Source organism: Diceros bicornis, chromosome 15 (genome assembly GCF_020826845.1).
Source record: "Diceros bicornis minor isolate mBicDic1 chromosome 15, mDicBic1.mat.cur, whole genome shotgun sequence".
In the NCBI taxonomy this organism is placed as follows: Eukaryota; Metazoa; Chordata; class Mammalia; order Perissodactyla; family Rhinocerotidae; genus Diceros; species Diceros bicornis.
This window is the reverse complement of record NC_080754.1, coordinates 37,766,375-37,790,327: the sequence shown is the minus strand read 5'-3', so window position 1 is coordinate 37,790,327 and position 23,953 is coordinate 37,766,375. Positions and strand designations below refer to the sequence as shown.

Genomic DNA, 23,953 nt, shown 5'->3' with positions numbered 1-23,953 from the left:
CCAGGGACAACGTGATGTATCGAAGATTTCCTGTTTCATTCTTTTTATTGCTAGTGGGATAGAGGTATGGGGGCAGGTGAGAACACGTCTGTGGCATGGTCAGGATCAGAATAAGATGAGGAATAAGGGACTGGATTCTCCCCTGACTGCCTAACTGTGTGACTTCAAGAAGTCACTAAACCTTCTTAAGCCTGGTTTTCCTCATTATTAAGATCGGGATAGTAATACCTTCTCTGCCAACCTAGAGGTTGCTGAGAGGACCACTATGATGAGGTACTCTATAGGAAGAAACCACAGACACAGCAGTTAAAGGATGAGTTGCAAGGTCATATTAAACAACAACACTGGAGTCACTGAGGTTACCAAATTGCGAGTGCAGTTCCACCCAAGTTTGTTATGCTCTGTGGCTCTAATGAAGAGTTGGCACATGTCTCTCAAGCAACATTGCAAGTCCTGTGCACTGGAGCAGAGCAGGCAGGGGCCAGTCTCTGACTTGTGAATCTCTGAGAACCAGTTTCACCTGTTGATAGTGCCATGTCTCAACAGCTTCAATTTTGGGGATCAGGGCTGAAACACAGGCAAAAACTTCTGTAAAATGTCTCAGGATCAGTGACCCCAAACCTGAACCTGAGTTCATTTCAGAATCAAGTGACTTCCATGATAGTACCTGTTGTCATTCTGAAGCTTGTTGGTCCCATTGCCAAGGATCCCATCATTCAGGACATTCTTCCAGTGGCCTGGTTTTCTCCTTGCCCAGTGTTCTGCACTGTTAGGTTGAGCAGGATGGTCCTAGATCTCTGTCCTAAATGTCCTAGATGACTGCTTCCTTCAGGGTTAGGATCAATTTGTACACACAATCTTAATTTTTCCTTCCTTATGCAAAGCTCCTGATGACCCAGTGCAAGGAGATTAGAGGGAGCTCAGTGGAGCGATGTTGAGTGGGCTCAGGTTTCCTCTTGAGAAATCTCAGAGAGGATGGAGGCCTGAGGGAGCAAAGGTGCTGAGGCAAATGTTTCTTTCTACTAATGGAGCTCTACACAGTCTTGCCCTCGGGAAAAGAAGGTAACGCTGGCACCAGCTGAATAAAGCCCACTGAGCTCTGCTGAGACCCCTCTGGATACTGGCTGGCAGCACCTTGTAGAAAGTACCTCAGTCCTCCTTGTGACTCTCCATTGAGTCATCCTTGCAGCCAGGGTGGTTTCCAGACTAAGAGGCTATGATGGCCATGATGAATTGACATGTGGAGAGTTTAATTTGATGATCTGTCTAGTGCCTTCAACCCCAGGCCAACTTCTCACCATTTCAGGCCAGACAGAATCTCTGGGAAGCATCATGAGGCCCTCATTTTCTCGCGTGGGCTTGTCCCATCCACACACGTGCTGCACATTCATTCTTCCCTGGCACCTGGATCCAAATAGAATCATTTCTCAGTGACCAGAAATGACCCTATTCCAAGATGTATGGGTTCTTGTCTCTATTAAATATCTTCTTAGTGGCACTTATTCCCAAACCACATTAGCCAAGATACCATGGACAAGTCTCTTAGCTTTTCTGAGACTCTGTTTCTATATCTGACGAATGGGAGTATAAATCCTGCCCAGCATATCTTTCATGGTTTTTTTTTTTTTGAGACTCCAGAATAGGAATTCTCAGTCTCTTTATGATAAGAAGCTACTTTCATTTCCCTTAAATTCATCTCATGATCACCATGGGGAAATTTGTCTTGACAACGAAATGGTGAAATTGAGAGTAAGAACCTTCTTTTTCTTTCTCAATTTCTGTTCCTATACTACATAATTCTTTTTTCAATCAGGAAAAGTCCATCAGTAAATAAATATTTATATATATATAAATATATATGCTATATATATGTACACACACTTTAAGACCATCAGAAGGGCCTTCAGGTCATACTCTAAGAGTGGTGGGTGCAAAGAGCAGGAGGGAACCATCTGATGGTTTGTCTCCTGGTCTCCTTAGCAAAAAGCCCTTCCCTCCCATCTTCTCTGCCTTCAGGAATAGTCTGCCACCAGGGCTTGGAACTCAAACAGGAAACACGCTTTGGCTTGAAAAAGAAAGAAGCTGGGGGTGTTTTTTTTTTCCTTCCCTTTTTACACAATATTATGACACCAATTTGAAAAATAAATCCCAGTTTTTCTGCTTTCCCTCCCAGGTGTTCACAGAGCTAAGAAAATAAATACCACATCTAAGGTGTGCTGTGCAGGCAGCTCTGGGGGCTCTTGGAGCCGTCTCTAAACAAACACACAGCCACCAGGAGAAGGCTTCGGGAAAATAACAAGTGCCCACTGACAGAGCGGAGAACCAAGAATGGAAACACAGCCTTCCACAGCCCTTCTGCCTCCTCGGCAAGTTCAGAGAGAAACTGTCGCTCAAAGGACAACCAAGAAACCAACGTGCGCTTGCTGGGCCCTGCCAAGGGTGTTGCTCTGAGAGTCGGAGGCTGTTTTGTCTCTGTACAGAGGGACCTTTGTGCAAGTTCTCTGGAACAGGAGTTCTTTTCCTTGGCCACATCCGATCTCACCATAGGCAGGAAACCTGCAGCTTGCTTCTTGCGAGGGTTCATGAGGAAACTTGCAGGGCTGGTGGGAAGAAAGGGGGATTGCTCTTTCAGTCTCAGAAAGTCCCACTCAGGGCCTTCTGGGAATGTGGAGGTTGCTGCAGGAGCCAACCTCACCATGGTGGGCCCTAAGTCCATTCAAAATGTTCTGTTGGCACTGGCTCTGTTGGGATGTGTCCATTGTTGAAATAGAACGTATGTCAGGGTGAAGGTTTCTTCCTAAAGGGTGGCTTTGCTTCCACTGGTTAGAGAAGAGTGTGTGTATGTGTGTGTGTGTGTGTGTGTGTGTGTGTCTGTGTGTGTATGTATTACAGTTTCTTGTTTTATCTCTTGGTTTAACTGGCGTTTGGCACATTGTCTAGTCTTTTGAACGGCTCTTCCTCCTCAGTGAAAAGAAGCTGCTCTTCTGGGGAGGCCCCATCATCATGGGCGCTTGGTTCTTGTGAGTAATTTTAATCTAAAAGCAAAGAGGTAGAAATGAATTAGTGGCATGCAAATCCCAGTAGCCTATGGAAGAGCGAGTTGCAGACAGAGGAAGGAAGGCCAACTTCGGGTTGGAAGGAGCCCCATGCAGAAGGACGACTGTCCTTGAACAGCTCAAAATTGGCAACTGGACCCTGACTGGGCCTGGAGTTTGGCACTGCTGGAAGTGAGGGGCGGAAACACTGGGGAGAGACAGGTGTGAGCTTCCCACGTGCTGATCAACTCGCACCTGTCTTGTGTCCTTGCTATTCATAGACTCTCAGAATGTCACAGCCAGAGGAGACCTCAGGGACCATCTCACTCAACCCCTCTGCATGATGGATAAAGGAACAGAGGCCCAAGGCTCTGTTGAGCCTTAGATTACCCTAAGGTCACACAAAGAAGGGCAGAACAGCTAGAGCCCAGTTCTTCGGATTCCCAACCTCCATCGCTCCTGGCCATTCCTGCTGAGGCAGTGCAGAAATGTCACCAGTAACTCAAAGTTGACCTAGAAGCTACAGTCTGACCTCTGACCCAAGCAACACCATGTGGAGAGTTTGCAAGTGAGTCTCTTAGATGTTTCCTCTTTTCTTAGCCTTCCAGGAAACACCCAACTTTCTTTTAAAAGCATATACATTTTTCGAATTTAGGTTTTATGAGTATTTTCTCCTGCAAACTTTAAGTCAATTGGAAGTGAAAGACACTGGTGAATTCTCGTTTTTGCCTTTCTTCCCAACCTTATCCCCAGGGCATGGCTTCAAGATGCTTAATCCCTATTTGAATGTGGCCTGGTGACACTGTCACATTAATAATCTGTATTACCAGTCCATCAACATTTATCAAGTATGACACATGTTCTGAGTAGGAAGATGGTGCTGGAACAAGAGGCACTTAGGATTCAAAGACCTGGGTTTGGGTCCTAGAACTCCCACTTCTTTGCTGTGAACCTTTGGACAAATCATGTAACCTTCAAAACCAGTGCTTGCTGAACTGCAAAGTGAGGATAATAACATTTGTCCTATTTTTCTCGCAAAGTTGTTGCGAAGTTTAAGTGATAGTCAATGAAAGCCCATTGTATAATGGAATATAACAGTTAAATAATTGTTATCTTATATTGGAGGAAGAGAAAGATGTATGTCGAAAGAAACAGAATCTATGAGCCCATTTTCATGGTTTTTACCAACTTCTTGGAACTGATAGTGTGACCACAGAGAACAACAGAACTCTTAAAGATAGAGACCCATCAACAAGTTTAAATTAATGGAGGATAAATCAAGTGGTGTCAAAAAGAGGTTAGGTAAGGAATGAGAAGAGTCTGAATGAAGCAATTGAGGAAGAATTTTAAGATTTGAAAGGAATGGAAGGAAATGTGTTGGTGAAATGAGAAAGAGAAAGCACTGCGTAGAGGGGCTACATATGAACTGGTTGGGTGTGGGGCAAAGGATGAGAAATGAGGGCAGGGATATCGGTGGGGCAGCTGGTGTAGGGCTTTAAAGGGGAGGTGGGAGAGATTGGGTTTAATGAGAGGTAATGGGGAACCATGATAACTTTTTAAGCTAGAGACTAACAGGATGAAAAAACGAGTTTGAGGGAAATTATTCAACAGCTGTTGTCAGGGCGAGCTGGAGTCAGGGAGAGTCTGGTTAAGAGGGTACCAACTGCAAACTAGGTTTAAATTTATAAGGCCCCAGGATATGGAATGGAAAAGATGGGACCAAAAGACATTGTGGAAAATTAGCATAACCTGGGTGAGGAAGCTGAAAATGACTCTTTTCTTGGTTTCCACCAGCCTGGAGATCTAGAAAGGGAGTAAGTCTTTCTGTTTTGTGGTAGTCACCAGAGGAGCAAACCAAGAACCCATCAAGCACCATTTTGTGTTATGTGCCTTATTATGGGCATTATGTTTATTCTGGAACTCATGGAAGTGAGGCATAGACTGGGGACTCTGACAGCACTTATCTGTGGCATGTAACTTGGCACTATCTAATGACAGTGATTTGTGGCACATTTCCTTGGGGTAAGCCTTCTCTCACTGGAGCACATGAGCCCCCTGAGGGGAAGAACTTCATCTTAGTCACCCTGGTATTCCCTGAGCCAGCGCAGAGCCCATTCAGAGCACATGCTGTGGAAGTACTGACTGATTAGCACAACCAAGGAGAAAGAGAGAACGTCCCGACAGTGGAGATGGCTGTGCTTGGGGCAGAGAGTGGCAGCTGGTGCGCTGAGTACATTTCCCGCTGATGGAGCCCATTTTTTTAGACGACAGAAGACCCTTGCTTCTCCTTTTTCTCCCTATAGCTGAGCGATTTATTTGCTTGTTAGCACCTCCAGGGCAAAGAGGAGGAAGTGAAACTCAAATCCCTCCCACTTGGTTTTTCAGCAGTTTTGACATAGGTCTTGATGGGGTTGAAGTTTGAAGCTCCCGGGTAACATGAGATTCTGATGTGGTTTGTGGATTCTAGTACTACAGATAACTGAGAGTTCACTGTATGTACATACATTGAAGGCAAGAAGTATGAGATCATATCCTCATTTTGAATCAAAGAGATGTCAGTCTCGTACCCCCAAATTAGGAAGGGCTAGTGGGTTAAATAGTTAAAATTCCATTTTAGTAAGTAATTGGATGTGGCTAAACCTGCCTTTTCAAATCCTGATGGAAAGAGAGCATCCCACATTTCTGTAGTTAGAACCCAAACTTCTCTGGTAATTGGGTAGGTCAGGCAATTAACTAAAGTCTCTATGATTTTCTTAGAAACCTTTCATAACATTTACAACATATGACAAGCACTAAGGACAGCAGCCCCATGTTCTTCATTCTCTGCTCTATTACAAAGAGAATTGATACAGTAGACTGCTGTGTGCTAGCTCAAAATTCACAGAAGTACCGCAGCATATAATTTCTCCTTTAAAATGGAGTAAATTGTAAAATTTCACTAAGTGCTGGGGGTTGACTTTGTTTTGGGGGGCCATTTCACGCAAACCAACACATTTTTATACTTTAAGAGAAGCAATAAACTGAGGGACTCCTTCCTGAAAGTTGCCCTCTCAGGGCAAATGATTCAGATTCTGCCCAGCAATATGGCCGATTACCATCAGTATGGACCCTTCCCAAATCATTCAGGAAGTGCCGAGTCTGCCCTAATTTCAGCTGGAGATAAATAGAACGGCACAAACCTGAAAGGTCCAACTAGTCTCAGTGATATCTTAAAAAGTTAAGGAAATACTCCTGCTTAAAATGAGCCTAGGGGAGGGCCGGCCCAGTGGCTTAGTGGTTAAGTGCGCGCGCTCCACTGCTGGCGGCTCGGGTTCGGATCCCAGGCGCGCACCAACACACCGCTTCTTCAGCCATGCTGAGGTGGCGTCCCACATACAGCAACTAGAAGGATGTGCAGCTATGACATACAACTATCTACTGGGGCTTTGGGGGAAAAAAATAAATAAATAAAAAATTAAAAAAAAAAATGAGCCTAGGGGAGAGGGATGGGGCTTGTGCAGTCTTTCAGGTCTTAGCTATTTCTGGGTTCTCCAAGGTTTTAGGATGCCTTGCTTCATGAGAATGTTTCCTGCCATCAGAGGCTTGCAAATGTAGCTGGACAATCGGGTTTTGCTAGGGGTAGAGGAGAAGTCTGGGATTTATTGATAAATTAGGAAGTTTGCCTAGATTATTGGTTCTCCAAGTGTGGTCTCTAGACGAGCAGCATCAGCATCTCCTGGAAGCTTGTCAGAAATGCAAATTCTCAGGCATCCAGATGTACTGAATCAGAAACTCAATAATCTGTGTTTTAAAAGCTCTCCAGGTTATTTGGATCCATACTCAACTTTGGGAATCACTGGAGTAGATAACCAGAATCCCTTTCAACGTTGAGAGCCTACTATTGTCATACTCTAGGAGAGGAAGATTCTTAATTTTAAGGCTCAAATTATGCCACCTAACTGCGGTGGTAAAGTGTGAGAGGGCATCTTACAGTGCTGCAAGCACAAGGCAAGTTTTCTTAATAATATATATTTTATATACATATATTTATAATTCTAAACAAATATATGCTCATTTTAGAGAATTTAGAAAATATTGAAAAATTTAAAAATCACCTAGAGGTAACTGCTATTAACTGTTTGGTATATATCTTTTCAGTTTGTTTCTATGCTTATATATTTTTAATAAAATTGAACTCAGCATCTTAATCTGCTATTTTCATTTAACATTATTTTATAAGTATTTCTGATGTCATTAAATATGATTTTCAATAGCTGAAAATTATTCCATTTGATAAATATCACATAGTTTATTTAACCTTTTCCCTAAATGTCGGGCTTTTCCGCTCACTTTTTTGCTACTATTGATAATATGGAAATTGACATTGTTATACATCAGTCTCTGTCTGTATTTCTGATAATCTATATTTTACTTAAAATTAATTTCTAGAAGTATAATGAACAAAATTTTAAGGATCAAAGTAAATGAACTGGATCAATGTATATTAATATTTGTAAGGTTCTTCTTAATATGTGGCTTCAAATGCTTTCCAGAATGGCTGTACTAGTTTATACTCTTACCTCACTACACCCTTGACAGCAATGAATATTATCTTAAAAAGAAAAACAAATTGTACTAATTTGATAAGTGAAATGTGGCATGGCCTTCTCACTATTTTAATATGAAATTCTTTCCTCCCCTTGTTTCTTAACTTGTGATACTAAATAGTATTTCACAGCTTTATTAAGCCCATGGCATTTCTTCCTTGAATTGTCTGTGTACTACTGCACTGTTACTATTTTCTCCTGCTGGTTACTAAGAGCTCTTTATACGTTATGGGAATTAACCTGTTCTTTGTGATTGCTATTGCACACATCTTGTCCTTAGCCTTTTAAATATCTATAGTGATTCTTGATGTGTAGCATTTTAAATTTGTTACTAGTCAAATATATCACTTTTTCCTTAGAATCCATGCTCACAGTGTGATTATACTCATTTATTTTTCCTCCTACTAGTCACAATTATTTCATTGAATTGGAGTTTTTTTGTTTTTGTTTTTGGAGTATGGTTTGAGGTGAGAGGTTGGTACATAATGAGATTTTCCCAAACAGGCAATTCCTTGGATACCATATGTTAAACAGTCCATTCTTTTCAAATTAGTTTATGATCTTTCTTTCTTTCTTCATTAGTTTTTACGTGTACTAGGGTTTCTTAGGGCTGTCTTCTGTACTATTGATTTATCTATCCAATATTGTGCCACTTATTGTGGCTTTATAACTATTTTAATAACTTGTGGGAAGTCCTTCCTCACAGTTCTTTCATAAAATGCCTTAGCTATCGCATTGTTTCGTCAAGTTAAAAAAACAATTGCATTGGGATTTCTTTTGAGATCCCTATTTAGAAACAAATTCAAATCTCTTTTTATACTGGTTAAGTCTTACAGACGTCACCTATTTTTCACAATTGAGTTTAGGATTTTGTTTTTGGTTGTTGCTATTATGATATCTCAACCTTTTTCTATTATATTCTTCTGATTGGTTATTGCTGGTATATACAAAGCTATTAACTTTTGTCTATTTATCTTTCTATAGGGCTTTACAGAAATAATTTAGTCTATGAGGTTTTCAGTTGGTTACATTAGCTTTCTATATACAGAATCACATTATCTGCAAAAAATGACAGTTTTGACTCTTTTCCAAATAGTTATATTTCTTTTCTGCTTCATGGATATTGCACTGGACAGAACTTCCAAACAATGTTAGCATACATGTCCATGATTTTAATGAGAATTCCTGTAGTGTTTTACTATTAAGTAAAATATTAGTTATTGGTTTAAGAGAGATTTTTTTTATTATTTTGAGGAAGTATTTTTCTGGTCTTAGTTTCCTAAGATTTTTTTTTTTAATCAGAATTGTTGAATATAATTGAATATTTTTGGGTCATCTATTCATATTATCATGTAATTTTTCTATCTAAACTAATATTAGAAGACTTCTTTGAATTCTTTTAATATGCTCTTCTTGAGGAGTGAATGATTCTTTTAATATATTGCTCAATTCTATCCATCAATTCTTCAATTAGAATTTTTGTATCACGTTCATATTTGAGATTGGTCTGTACTTTTCTATTGTTAAGTATAATTTTTGTTAGGTTTTTGTATCTGTCTTAATCTCATGAAATGGATTGGGTAGCTTTCTATTTTGTTTATGCTATGGAACAGTTTACATAAATATTTATTTCCTAATGGTATGGAAGAACTCATCAGTAAGACCATCTGTTTTAAGATCACTTTGGATATAATTGTTTGAAAGCATTTTCCATTTCATTAATGGTTACCTAGGATTTTCATAAGATGTTCAAGTTTATCAGAATCAAGATGATTATATATTATACATCATATTATATAATGTCTTATAATTAAATAAAACCATTACCACATTTATATTTATAATTTATTACATTTATTATATATTTTTGCATTTTAATATCTCTGATCTCTGTTAGAAAAACAGATCTTATAAAAATTAGGTTTTCAAACATTTGACATGTTTAAAGAACTAGTTCTAGATTTTCCTGTTTTTTAATTATTTAATTTCTACTTTTATCTATATTATTTTCTTCCTTCTGCTTCTGCCAAGTTTGTTTTATTATTGTTCTTCTAATTTTGGAATTATTCATTATATTTTTTTCCTTTTTAAATGCTGGAAATATATGACACTTTGAATTTACTTCCAAATATAGTTTAGGTTATATTATGTAAGTTTTGAATGAAAGTCTTCCAATTTTTATTTTTTAAATAGTCAGTAATGGTGGTTTTGATCTCTTGAATCTACTGTTTTTAAGGAAAATTTGAAAATCTCTGAGTGATTGGATTTTGTTTGTTTATTCATTTACTCTTTTATTATTAATTTCTGGTTTTGTTGCTTTGTGGTCAAATAAAATAACCTTTATAATTTCTACTTCTGGATTTTATACAGGTTTTTTCTTTGTGAACTTTTTATGATTTATTTTAGTAAATATTCTGGATCCTTGAAAAAATGAGATATTTAATTTGTTTATAGGTTATAGAGTTATTTCATCCAAGTTTTATGATATTTATTTTTTTGCTTCTTGACCTCAAAGGCAGAAACAAATATTTTAAAGCCTCTCAATACTCTCTCTATATATATATATATTTTTTTTTTTTTGTGAGGAAGATCGGCCCTGAGCTAACATCTGCCAATCCTCCTCTTTTTGCTGAGGAAGACTGGCCTTGGGCTAACATCCATGCCCATCTTCCTCTACTTTATATGGGACGCCACCGCAGCATGGCTCAACAAGCGGTGCGTCAGTGTGTGCCCGGGATCCGAACTGGCGAACCCCAGGCCACTGCAGCGGAGCGTGCGCTCTTAACCACCTGTGCCACCCAGCTGGCCCCAATACCTATCTTTTTGCCAACTTCTTATATATCTATTTTTTTCTCAGAATATATATTGATACTGTTTCTCATAGTACACATTTTGATTCTGTTATTAGGTACTAAAATTTTAGTATCTCATAATTGAGTGTGCTTTTTATCAAATAAAAAATGACCTTCTTTATTCTACTTTATGCTTTGGCATGTTGGAAGGTTAGTTTGCCTACAATTAACATAGTTAACAATATCATTTCTTACTTTTAATTTCTCTATGCTTGATGAAGAATAAAATTAAAAGATATATATATTCTTTTGTTTTATACACCTGTTTACATATACACTTTTTATACACCTGTTTATATATACACCTTTGTTTTAGATATATCTCTTATAAGAAGTATAACACTGGATTTTAATTTTTAACCCAATATGAGAGTACTGCTCCTTTATAGGGGACTTTAACACATTTACATTTTTTGTCATTATTGTCCATATGTTTAGTCTTAACCTCTTTCATGTTGCTTCAATTTGCTTTCTGTCTTGTGCTATATTGAACAAATTTTAAATTTTCCCAGATTTGAAAGGTGTGTGCCTTGTTTTTAGTTTTACTAGTTGCTATCTAGTTACTAAAATTTTCTTCTGATTTATACTTTTTAATTATCAAAGTGAGGAAAGGCAATGAAAAATTTAGCATGTTTTTACTATTCCTTCAACAATGTCTCCCGTGTGCTTTCAGCCTTGGTTAACATAACGTTTGGTTGGGGATCTAGGTTACTAATGTTTACATTATATATCTTCTCATTCAGAGAATGATTTTCACCATTTGTATTCAGTCAACTCTATTTAACAGTTTTTGTTTTACTTCATTCTAATTTAACTGGTTTCAATTTTTACCAAAAGTTCTTTTGTGCTGTGATGTCCCGTCATTATGCCTTTAATTCTGAATCACTTCTTAGGTGGTGTGTGCCTCAGGAAAATGTTTCAACAAGGGTACTTTTGTTTTAACTCTTGCAAGTTTAAAGAATGACTTTCTCTTACTTTCTGTTATGGACTGAATTGTGTCTCCCCCAAATTCATATGTTGAAGCCCCAACCCCCAATGTGATTGCCTTTGGAGACAGGGCCTTTAAGGATGTAATTAAGGTTAAATAGAGCCCTAATCCAACTGGAGTGATGTCCTTATAAGAAGAAGAAGAAGAGACATCAGGACTGCTCATGCACAGAGAAAAAGCCACGTGAAGACACAGTGTGAAGATGGCTGTCTACAAGTAAGGAAGAAAGGCCTCACCAGAAAGCAACCCTGCCAGCACCTTAGTCTTGGATTTCCAGCCTCCAGAACTGTGAGAAAATAAATTTCTGTTGTTTAAGCCACCCAGTCTGTGTTATTTTGTTATGGCAGCCCAAGCAGACTAATACACCTTTACGTATGGTTTCCATGGACTATACACCATAAAGTCATTGGGTCACAAATTTTGTCATAGTGAGTTGTAATCTCTGAAGGGTGGTGTAGAGAGAGGGTAGGGGTGGGGATAAGAGGAGTATTTGGCTATTTCAAAAACCAGTGCTTGGATTTAGAGGAATGGCAATCTGGTTTTCAGATATTACTGAACCAGGTGGGAGAGGGTTGGATTTCTTCCGACCTTTTTTTTAGGAGACAGGAGGAGCTTGGATAGCTTTTTCTCAATTCAGCTCCATCAAAATTATAAACAGTAGAAATTTCCTCCATCTTTCCTGATTCTAACAAGGTGGTAAGGTATTATTAGTTTTTGCTATAGTGTGTTTTCATCTTTTTCTTAGTCTTTGTAGAAGCCAGAAGATTGAGGTAAGACTTTGCAGAAAAATTTCTACTTTTGATAACCTTTATAGAAGACGCCATCTCTAGAGTTACTGTCTCTATAATTTGATTTATAATTTGTAGATGTTTTATAATTTTATAACTTTTATTATAATTTTATAATTTGCAGAAGTTTTGTAATTTGTAGAAGTTACATGTTTTATAATTTGTAGAAATTACAGGGAACAAAGAGTCGAGTCATAGAAATATACCTAGAATTTACACCTGGTAGAAATTTCATGAAAACCCTTTACCTGGTAGAAGAAAACCCGATGTTCTGAAGGGCACGAAATAGCCAGTGATTGAGATATCTGAATACTCCACCAGAGTGAGGAAGCTTAGAAACACTACTTTTGTCTTCTGAGATTTGCACATTCAAGATGGTATTGAGGGTGTTGCTAATGTAACATCCCAGTGAACACCCTGGGGCCTGAACACCAGGACAGTGTGTCTCTTCACCACAGAGTTTTTAACTGGGTTTCTAACTGAGAAGGGACTAAGAAGAAAGGATACCTGACTCTTGGAGTAGTGCCAAATGGAGAGCTCACATAAGTATGGTGAGTCAGGGAATGGGGATGTTCCCTTTAGTTTTGTTTGTTCATTTGTTCTGTCCTTTACTCATTGTTCAACAAATATTACTATGCAACTGCTACAAACTAGGCACCGTGCTGGTGCTGGGTGATAATGCCATAAACAAAATAGAGAACTTGTGTGGTTACCTTTTCAGTGGAGTTTTCAGGTAGGTCCCCGGGGCTGTGGGTGCATCTGTGGTGAAGTGTGTCTGTGCACTGTAGGAATTCTCCCCCAGGAGCTCCAGTGGTCACAGCCACTGGGTGGAAGCTCTAGGGTAAGTGTGCAGATTTGGCTTCTACATAAGGAAACACTTTCTAACAAATAGACTTGTCCATCAGCACAACAGTCTTCCTTTTGGGGTGGTAAGTTCCCTGCCACTTGAGAGCCCTGAAACCCTCAAAGATACTGTAGATAGAGTCTCAGAATTCTCCAACTAGAACTGTGAGCTCTTTGAAGATGAGTCTATGTCTCATTTCGTTTTGGAACTGGTGCCTCCCAGTGCCTGGTACATGGCAGGAATTCCATAAAAGCTTAGCAGGTAAATCAATGGATGGAGGAATGAAGTGGAAGAGAGGCTGCACTAGATGATCTCCCAAAGCCCCTGCAGCTTTGAGATTCAGTGATTTCATATTGTCAGTGCCCAAAAAGGGCCAAAAATAAAACTTCTCACCCTCAGCTCAAAGACTGGCAAAACTCACCGTGCAAGGTGGCTGCATCCAGGGCTCTCCATCCACTTGCATCGGCAGCAGCTTGTTCGTCCTGGAACCCCGAGAACCGAGACAACACAGTTAGTTTCTCGGAGTCAGAGAATCAGAGTTGTCCCCACCAGGGAAACAGAAATGGGAAGACCTATCTGCCCGTCTAGGACTGGTTCTCTAAGACTCTCCTAGGGGGCTTGTTAAAAACAGATTTCTGAGCCCACCTCAGAGATTCTGACTCGGCATGTCTGGGGCCACGGCCAGGGGTCTGCATTTTAATAAGCACTATGGGTAATTCTGTTGCTTTGGACCTCAGATCCTACTTTGAGAAACACTGCCCTGGGTGAGCAGTGAAGTCCACAGAAATCTAGAAAACAGTGGCCAACAAGTATGGCACCACTGAGCAGACCCTCAGTCAAACAATCAGCCAGAGGGCCTGCAGATCATGCCAAAAACTCTACTGTGAAATGGGAAGGATTATGAAATGGGAAAAGGCCTGGTTTCTATGTTGAGTGAGAGGTTGCATCATGTCAATGAGGTAATGTCTCCAACCTATACAAGGTACAGCTCAGGTCTGAGTGTGTCTTGCCTTGCCCCCATCCTGACCAGCCCCTCTTTTATCTCTTGAACAACAGTACACTCTGTGGTTGAATGGACTGTGGACCTTGCTTAGCTGGGAAATGGGGTCATTGGGAATATTGTCCCTATGAGTAGGAGGAGAGGACAAGAGAAAGTGTTGCTTTCTTGCTTGGGACAAGGCTTCTCTGGCATATGGATTCTTAAAAGGAGAGAGATAAGGTCTTCTGACTTCCTTCCATAGAAGAGTTGTGAATTCATAATACATTGCCTTTAGGAGAAAAGGCAGGTCCTCTGGAGGCCTCTGGTCTGGGCGAGCAGGGAACAGTTGCCACCCACTGGCCAGGAAGCCCTCACCTGGGTTTGGCGTCTGCCCTGTTTTTGAAATTATAAAAAAAGCAAGCTGTGTTTTGATGTAGATGATTCTCTGACTGACCCTGAGGATACTTAATAATGAAAAACAATAAACTTAATAATAAAACAAATACTGAGAGGAGAGAGTGGCATTATGGTTCTTGGGGCTGAGGAGAGTATCCGGGAAATGCCCAGGAGAGTGGGGCTCCTGGCTCACCCCCTCTGTTTCTATCTGGAAATAGGTCTACTGAATATGAAGAAAAAGTCCTCCTTCTTATACATGGCTTTTTTGATTCCTCTGGGATCAAGATGTTATCTTCTCTGTGGTCTACATAAGTTATGGCTTAGATGTGCTAACAGACGGGGTCTACTCAGTGTTAGAGTCATGGAGAATGGACAGCGAAGGAAGTACAGAGATTAATCTGGAAAACAGGAGCCCCAGTACAACAGCCCAGAAAGAAAGAGGAGCAAAGCTTTGGGGAATAATAGAAAAGACAGAGAAGACACAGAGAGAGGATGAATAAAAGTGGTTGGTGGGCTAGACCTTCAGTGAAGAGGCATCAGGGAACCAGCTCTGGGGACCTTTCTGAGGGATGCAGTGTAGTGCCAAGAGCAGAGTTTCCCTAAATGTGCTCTAAGGACACTTGCCCAAGAGGTTCTGGGAGAAAATGTTCTGTGGTCAAATAACTGCATGCTGTGGTCTCCTCTAGGAGATCTCTAAGGCACATTAATAGATTTGATCTGCAAAAATTGAATGGAAAAGGAAAGGAATAAAGACTTCTGAAATAATCGGGTGGAGAAGAAATCAGAGGATCCCTCCATTAGACTTCATCTCTCCCAGGAGCCTGTAGTGGCTGACATGTGTGGTCCATACTCTGAAAAATCATCAACTTCTTAGTCAATTAGGATAGATTTGCTGATGTTGATGGTTTAGCTCTACAAATGCATATAGGAAATAGTATTTCTAAGGCCACTATTCAAGAAAGAGCAGAACAGAGCAGAGAACCTGGTTTTTGTCAGAGTGTATCCTTTGGCATATATTTAACATTCTAATTTGTAGAGCTAAAAAAGGCAAAGAGTTGGATCTCTGATCCTCTGAACCTCATAATCTTAAACTCTTGTTTAGAGAATTTCATCAATTCATTCTAAGAGAACAGTAAACTGGTTGTGGTGGACCCTCTAGTTGAGGTGCTGGATGGCTGCAGTATATCCAATTTGGGAAATGGTCTCCAAAGACATTCTTTATAAACAGTATCAAGTTTCTGTCCCCTACTCTTCCTGCACTGAAATCCAAAGATGGCTTCCTAGCTGTTGTCTCTAAGAATATTAAGGGAGATGAGGAGAGTCGGAGGCTGCTGGATAATGAGAAGCATACCTGATAGTGACAGAAGAGCACTGGGCCAGCCTCTTGCCTGCACTCTTCAGGCCAGTGTAGATCTGCCCCATCTCCATGGCTCCCTCGAGCCCCACCACTTCAAGGAGCTGGTCACTGAGGTCTGCAGAGTGAGACAAGCAAAACCAGTGCATACACATCTCTCCGTTCCTCAGGCTGGTTCTGGCCAGAAGGTCTGGTCCTTAGATAGCCAACCTAGATCTGTTAATCTCCTTTCATCTCCCATCAAACAGCATTTTCATGCTCATTCTGAATAGGGAATTTCCCCAAAGGTCAATAAATGTACCTTTTCATGAACAGAAACCCAGTTCTAATGAAAAAAGTTTTTGATTCAGATCATTAAAATGCATCCAATGAATAGGTTGGCATATCAAGAAACTTCTTCAAATGAAGAATAACATAAATGATGGACCAAAAATTTCTGAAATAATTTTCAACTCCCCAGTGCAGCTAAAGACACATTGGTTTGGGATTAGCAGAGGAAGGAATGTTGATGAAGGTCATTATTCATAGCTGGATCAAGTTCCTCTTCTCTGAATGTCTGAATAACATCTTGGCCCCACTGATGATGACTGATAGTTAATTAACCTCAAATTTGGCATGTGGTAAGCCAGTGGCGAGCCAAGCTCCTTGGACATCCTTGGGGAAATCAGTGACCTCTTTCAGGACACCAGGTGCCTAATCTGAGCCAAGGAAAAGAATATTTCACCTACACCAGATTATTCTGGGTCCACAGTAGAAGAAGAGGAGCAGAAAATATGAGTCTCAGGCTCAGAGTCACATAGGATGGATGGCCTCCCACAGTGGCAGTTGCTTCTGAGTCAGCACCTAGAAGACGTCCTTTTTTTTTGAGTTCCTGAGGCTTGGATTGTGCTGGCCCAATTTCTTGTGAAAGCAATGGCAGGATTAAGGTTTGATGTTGGGCCCAAGACTCACTTTTTTTGTTGTTATTGAGGAAGATTAGCCCTGAGCTAACATCTATTGCCAATCCTCCTCTTTTTGGTGAGGAAGATTGGCCCTGGGCTAACATTATGCCCATCTTCCTCTGCTTTATATGTGGGACGCCTGCCACAGCATGGCTTGATAAGCAACGTGTAGGTCCACGCCTGGGATCTGAACCTGTGAACCCTGGGCTGCTGAAGCGGAGCGCATGAACTTAACCACTACGCCACTGGGCCAGCCCCCCAAGACTCACTTTTACAACACAATTTTTATTTATTTAAAACAGTAGCAAAATTAAAAAGCAGATTTAAAGAAAACTTCCATTCCTTTGCCTATCAAGGCAAAGGCACTTTTCTCATAGGTTGTGTTTAATCACTAACATCCTATTAATAGAATGTGTCTATGAAAATTAGACTAGAAAATTGTGTCTATGTTAATGCTTTTGTTTATTTAACAGATAGCTTCTGTCTTCTAAGGTGCCTCCTGGTATAGTGTAATAGTGCTTGTTAAGATTGGCAAGGAGATATTTGGGTTTGTCTTTACTTTTCTGTTTAGAAGACTAACTATTGTTTAAAAAACATTCTCTTGGTGGATGTATTTCTAATGAAGATAGCTAAACAAACCGTTGGGCTGACCACAAATGCACCAACGTTGCTACAGTCTAACCTACTGATGATCACTGATGGACATCAGCTGCCCAGATACACAAATTGCATTAGTCTTTCTGTGACAGGCCCATAGCCTTCCCCCTCTACATCTGTCGACACTCCCAATCTCCTTCTCTGGTACTCCCTTTTTCACATCTGTGAATAGATATTGTCTCCTTAAACTCTCCATCTTATTGAGACTTGGAACATGAAGCCACAGAAGGGCAATGTTTGTTTAGGCGAATGCTCCATGCTCTCTTAAGGAGTTTAGATCCAATAAACAACAAATGTCTAAACCTCTAGTCACTTAATTAGTTCCCTTCTTACCAAAGAGTGTTGAATCACCATTGGGTAGTCTTAGCTTACTGTGCCACTTTAACTGTGATATCAACGCAGGTTACGAATGAGACAGAGAGAGAGAAAAGGAGAAGGAGGAGGAGGATAAGGAGCAGGAGGGGGAAAGACCGAGGGCAGGGAGGGGAAGGAGGAGGAGAAGAAGGGAGGAGAGAAATGTATAGAGTGTTTCTAGGGGTGAGGAGGATGGGGGAGTTACATTGGAGTAGGAGAAAGGAGGAGAAAAGAGAAGCAGAACTTTTTAGAAGTTTCTCTAGTGGCAGAGAGACAGATGTCTTGTAAAATGGTGCTCTTTGTACTAGACTTTGGTATCTGACAGTGCTGTGATAGTTCAATGTTTTCCCTCCTTGAAACATTCCCTGGTAACAAAATGTTCTGAGAAGCAAGGGACTTAATAGACTCAATGTTTCAGCTCTTACAATGTCTTGGTCTCTTAACAGATTTTCCTGTTGAATGGCTTTAACTTTAAAGTTGTTATCACTTCCCACACATTACCTTGCAGCTATCACTTCCCACACATTACCTTGCTTCCTGGCTCTAGAAGAGAAGTAATGAAGGCTGATCTCAACAGCATGGTGGGTGGGTGGGGGGCAGGGATTTACACAAATGTGGGACTGAGGAGATAAATGTAGGGGAAGAGGTTAGGATCTTGGTATACTTTTTACCATTCTGCCTTTGAATTTGTATTCTGAATCTTCCCTGGCATAAAGAGGCTAGGATGACTCCTGTCTACTACTGCGGGAAGACTTGACTGCTCTTCTCTTTCTCTACCATTGCCTAACTGATTTTTTTTTCCACTTCCCAGAATGCCTTCCAGGAAGTCCTGAGGTAAAGAAACCTATTTAACTTTGTTTCCCAAATTTATTGGACCATCAGACTCTTCTTTTGTGTGATACCTATAAACAGTCCACGGTAGTTTTCTTTGGAATGTACTTTGGGAAATTCTGGCATTAAATCATTTTACTTGCTCTAGCACAGAGATACTTATGCACAAATTAAATCTGGAGTTAAAATGAAACATAACAGAGTGTAAGTTAATGTCCAGGCACACAGAACAATCACTGTTCAGAACTTAGAATCCAGGATCAGGACATCTGGTATACCAGGTGTCTGTTTTACCTTAGGTACCAATGATTTAGAGTTTGGTTTTGGCAATTCATGTTAGCTCCATATTGTCTTTACACTATTCAACTCATTAGTATTTAAGATGGAATGTCTATGTACCTTAGTAAAACAGGAATTCATTCATTCACTCGTTCATTCATTCAACAATTACTTAGTAAGCAACCAAGTGCCAGACACTGTGTTAAAAACTAGGGATACAAAATGTTCTACTCTTGAAGAATTCTTGGCCAAGAGGGAGAAACAGAGTTAGGTACAGAAAATGAATAACAAGAACAAGAAAGCTTGAGTAACTGATTCCAACTAGGCAAGGTATGGAAGGAAGGTGTCATAGACATTTAAAGAAGGTCTTGAAGGATGAATGCCAAGGTAATTTGCTGGGTTAAGAAGAAGGAGGAAGGACATTCAAGGGACAGAGATGATCATTGTAGGGTTGGATAGTCACAGGATGCAGAAAGAAATTAATTTAGCAATAAACCCACTTGGCAATTTCATTGGGAAATATAAAAAATATTTCTCCCTAAGGAGAATTACTGTTCAGAGACTCTTTTTTGACAGAACTATAAAAAAGAGGGTTTCTGTGGGGCTGGCCCCATAGCCTAGTAGTTAAGTTTGTACGCTCCGCTTCGGTAGCCTGGGTTTGTGGGTTTGGATCCCGGATGCAGACCTACACCACTCATCAGCCACACTGTGGTGGCAACCCACATACAAAATAGAGGAAGACTGGCACAGGTGTTAGCTCAGAGAGAATCTTCCTCAAGCAAAAAGAGGAAGATTGGCAACAGATGTTAGCTCAGGGCGAATCTTTCTCAGCAAAAAAAAAAAAAAAGAGAGGGTTTCTGGGCTGGGCTCAAGCTTGTTGCAACCACAGAGCTAGGCCTTTCAGCACTGCTCTTGGTAACAAGCCTTGTGCAGTGCTTTGTGTGCAGCGAACACTTAGCACACACTCTCCAAGAAAGAACAAAGATGAAGAATGGGAAAATGGAAACAGGAGAATGCGGAAGCAAAGGAGGAACAGCAAGGACAACAGTAGCAGTTCCAATCTGGCCCACTCAATTCAGCCTCTAGTATGTGATTTTATAAATGCAACTCTTCTCATGTCATCCTCATACCAAAAATCTATCAGTGGCACCAATCATAATACCAAATGCTGGGAAAAGAAGATGAATGTGCATTCTTTCATACTTATGATGGGAGTGTAAACTGGCAGAAAACTTTTTGGAAAGAAATTTGGCAGTAAGAATCTAAAACTTTCATACTGTTGATTCATTAATTTCTTCCTTGGTCTTGATCACAAGAAATCATTGACAGAATCTAAGTTCATACAAATATGAACATTGTGGTATCATTTATAATAGTGAAACCTCCTTCTCCCCCATTTCTACCTACATGAGAATAGTTAAATAAATTATATGGTATCCATACAATAGAATTTTATGCTGCCATTAAAACATTTACAAAATTTCAAAAACATTAAATATATATATGTTATAAAATTAAGTGTGAAGGAGGGATATAAACTTACTGATACAGCATGCTCTCAACTATGTAAGAATATGCTTAGAAGAAAAGGGCAAATTCCCCTAAAATCTTAATAGTGGTGAGTTCTGGGTAATTAGATTAAAGGTGATTGTTATTTTCTACTTTATGCTTTACTAGGTGTTTTGTATTTTCTGTAAGTACGTATTAATGTTAGAATTTAAAAGTCATTTAAAAAAAACTTATCAACTGCTCTTCATATTTGTAAAGATGATGTAAACACCCTGGCTTAATGCCCAAGGCCCATCCCCATCTGGCAAGAGGCTGCCTCTGCAGCTTTATTTCCTGACACGGTAGGGCCAGGTACCTGCTCCAAACACACACAACAACATGTGGTTCCCCAGGCAAATCCTATTGTCTCCTTCCTTAGTGCCTCTACGTATGCTGTAGCCCTGCTTGAAATGCCCTCTTCCACTTGTACCTGCCCAACAAAACTCAGCTCAAGTGTCATCAACTTCAAGAAGCCTCCCTGGACCTCCATGCCTGCAGTTTGATTTAGATCCTCTCCCTCCAACCTTCCCAGATAGAGATGGTCAAAGAAAGAACAAGGGGGTTGGTGTATTGGCTGCGGGCAAGAGATGGTTGTAGTAATTCCTGTACCACAGGGTCTGGGTTGAATAGGGAAGGAGATGCAGGACTGGATAAAAAGGGAGAAGGCAGGTAAGAGACTTGACGAGTTCTAGAAGCAGGTGTTCTGAGACAGTGGGAGAAAGAGGGTTGGAAAGAAGTGCTGTGAGCAGCGCTAGTAGATGACAAGTTCCACTCATGGCCCCAGTGGTGGGCAGCTGAAGTAGAGGGTGGTGATGGGATTACAGTCCAGAAGTGAGGCTAGGCCAGTGGTTCCTCAACTTTGCTGCATGTTAGAATTACCTGGGGAGGTTTTTCTTACAAATAATGATGCCCAAGATGCACCTATACCAGTTAAATCAGAGTGTGTGGGCCTGGGGGCTAGGCATCAGTATTTGTTTTTAAAGATCCCCAGGTGATTCCGAAATGCAGCACAGTTTGGGAACTGCTGGGCTAGATTATTGGGCAGGTCATCCCCATAGGCCAATGGTTCTCAAAGTGTGGTCTTGGAGCAGCAGCATCAGCATCACTCGGAAACTTGTTAGAAACACAAATCCTCAGGCCCCACCCAGACCTACTGAGTCAGAAACTCTGGGTGTTGGGCCTGGCAGTCTGTGTTCTAACAAGCCCTCTGGAAGATTCTGAGGCATGCTCAAGTTTGAGAACTTGAGCCTTAGGCAATAAAACTGCCCAAAACATATGCAGGAGTTTGAGTGAAGAAGAATATAAACAAGTTACTTCCTGACTGCTTTGATCTAGAGCTTCTTCACTCGAACATTAAGAGTTAGGAATAATAATACTGACCTCAAAGTATGGTTATGAGATTAAACGGCAGAGTTGTATGTGAAAGTGCCTGGCACAGAATGGGCACTAAAAATGTGTTAGTTTCACTTTGCTTTTCTGCCACATTCACCCTGACAACTCCCAATAGTCTATCTACCTTCTTAGAGCTGTGTATGAGTCCCCAAACCATAAAATTTGGGCCAAAACATTTTTGGAAATCTTCAGTGTTCCTCGTAGTTTCACACCTCCACACAGAGGCCACAAATCCACATGAGCTTTAGATTAAGTGGGCATCCTCTTCAGTCTGTTTTTTTCTCCTTTAATTTCTCCCCTGACTCTGCTCCTTTTCCTGCTTCTCTGATCTCACAGCTGCATTTTGCTTTATTTCCTTAGTCCTGTCTGCTGTTGAGAGAAGGCGTTGGAGCTCAGTACCGACAGGCAAAGGCTGGCAGAGCACTCGTATTGAAGGGCACATCTGACCTGTCACTCCTCTCTTTGGACCCTTTGGTGGCTTTGGAAGCCCAAGGGACAACATCTTAGTTCCTTCGCCAGGCGTGCAAGATCATTTGCTTTCTAACCCTGTTCCCAGCACAGGTATCCCTCTGCCTGGAGAACTCCTGTGTACTCTGCTGGGATTCCCCAGGTACCATGCTTCTTCCTTCTCCTGTGCTCAGATAGTGCATCTCACCCAACAACAATTGTTTCTGTACATATCATTCTCCCAACTCCACTGAGAGTTGAAGGCAGGGTTGTGTTCTTGTTTTGTTTATCTTTGCATCCCTAGCAACTAGGCCAGCCCTTGGCATATAGAAGGCTCCCAATAAATGTTTGCTGGATAAACTGAATAAGATACATGCTTTAGTGCCAAAGACCTTGACAGGTTTGGCCTGGAAGAGGAAAAAAGATAATGATTAGTAATAATAATAATTACTTGCCTAGATTGAACTGGGTAACAGGCTTTCCGTGAATTAACAAATTTAATCTGCATATAACAGATAATGATGATCCAGTCTGGTTTTCGCTTCTCTCCCTTAATGCATAATTTTTGCGTTCATTCTTATTCTGGCTGCTGGTTCACATTAATGAAAATTGAGTCATTTAAGATGCAAGGGAAACTCAGGATATATGGGTGTCCTGATTTGGGCTCCTCACTTGCGGGGTCCTGGGGAGGCATGGGAGATCCTCAGCCTAACAGGATGCCTTGCTACCCCCAACCCCACTCCCACCCCTTCTCCCCCTTCCATCAGCACTCCAGAGTTTAGTGTCTGAGGGCTGCAAGGGGCCAGCCAGGGAATCAAGCAACCTTCAGTGGAGGTGCTGAAACCCGGACTATGTGATGGCACCCAGATAGTTTCGAACAATCCCCCCATAGTGGTGAGGAAGCCCATACCCTAGGGCATCCATGTAATATGATAAAACGTGTGGGCACCATCCCTTTACCTGGTGACAGTGGCACAGGTGAACTGAGATGTCAGGTGTAATTGCTGTGGCCTATTAGGTCAGCGGGTAACATTAGTCAGCTAATGTTGATCTGAAGCTCTTACTCGCAGGGGTATACGTCTGATTAATTAGAACTGCAAAAAGAAATTTGTCACTACTTAATAAATGGCCTCTGATAGACAAATCTAGAGTCACAGGGTTCAAGGAAAAAGCTGAGAAATTCTGCACAAGTTCTTAAGTTTGGGTTAACAGCTTACTCTCTGTGTCCATATCGGGCAGGTTATTTGTCTTCTCTGGGTCTGTTAGTTTGCTAGGCTTACTTTAACAAAATCCCACAGGCTGAGTGGCTTAAACAACACAAATTTATTTTCTCACAGTTCTGGCGGCTGGACGGCCAAGATCAAAGTGCAGGCAGGGCTGGTTTCCTCTGAGGCCTCTCTCCGTGGCTGCAGATGGTCACTCCCTTGCTACCTCTTCACATGGTCTTTCCTCTGTGCATGTGCATCTGGTGTCTCTCTCTCTGTGTCCACATTTCCTCTTCTTATAAGGACACCAATCAGATTGGCTTAGGGCCCATCTTAACTGCCTCATTTTATCTTAATCCCCTCTTTATAGGCCTTATTTCCAAATACAGTCACATTCTGAGTTACTGGGGATTAGGGCTTCAACATATGAATTTTGGGTGGGAAAAAATTTCCCCCATGTCCCTGACCGTAACAGGG

The 23,953-nt window shown here is 40.9% G+C and overlaps 1 protein-coding gene across 1 annotated transcript in view; it reads right to left on the bottom strand.

The window, feature by feature from the left end:
• Window positions 1–200: 200 nt before the first annotated feature.
• Window positions 201–23,953, bottom strand: part of DGKG (diacylglycerol kinase gamma) — a 155,960-nt gene continuing 132,207 nt past the window's right edge. Inside the window, exons 22-24 of the mRNA XM_058556163.1 lie at window positions 15,820–15,940; window positions 13,515–13,575; window positions 201–3,035 (exon numbers count right to left, since the gene is read on the bottom strand). Coding sequence (XP_058412146.1) covers window positions 2,937–3,035; window positions 13,515–13,575; window positions 15,820–15,940 — 281 coding nt within the window. The 3' untranslated portion in view covers window positions 201–2,936. The remainder of the gene's footprint in view (window positions 3,036–13,514; window positions 13,576–15,819; window positions 15,941–23,953) is intronic.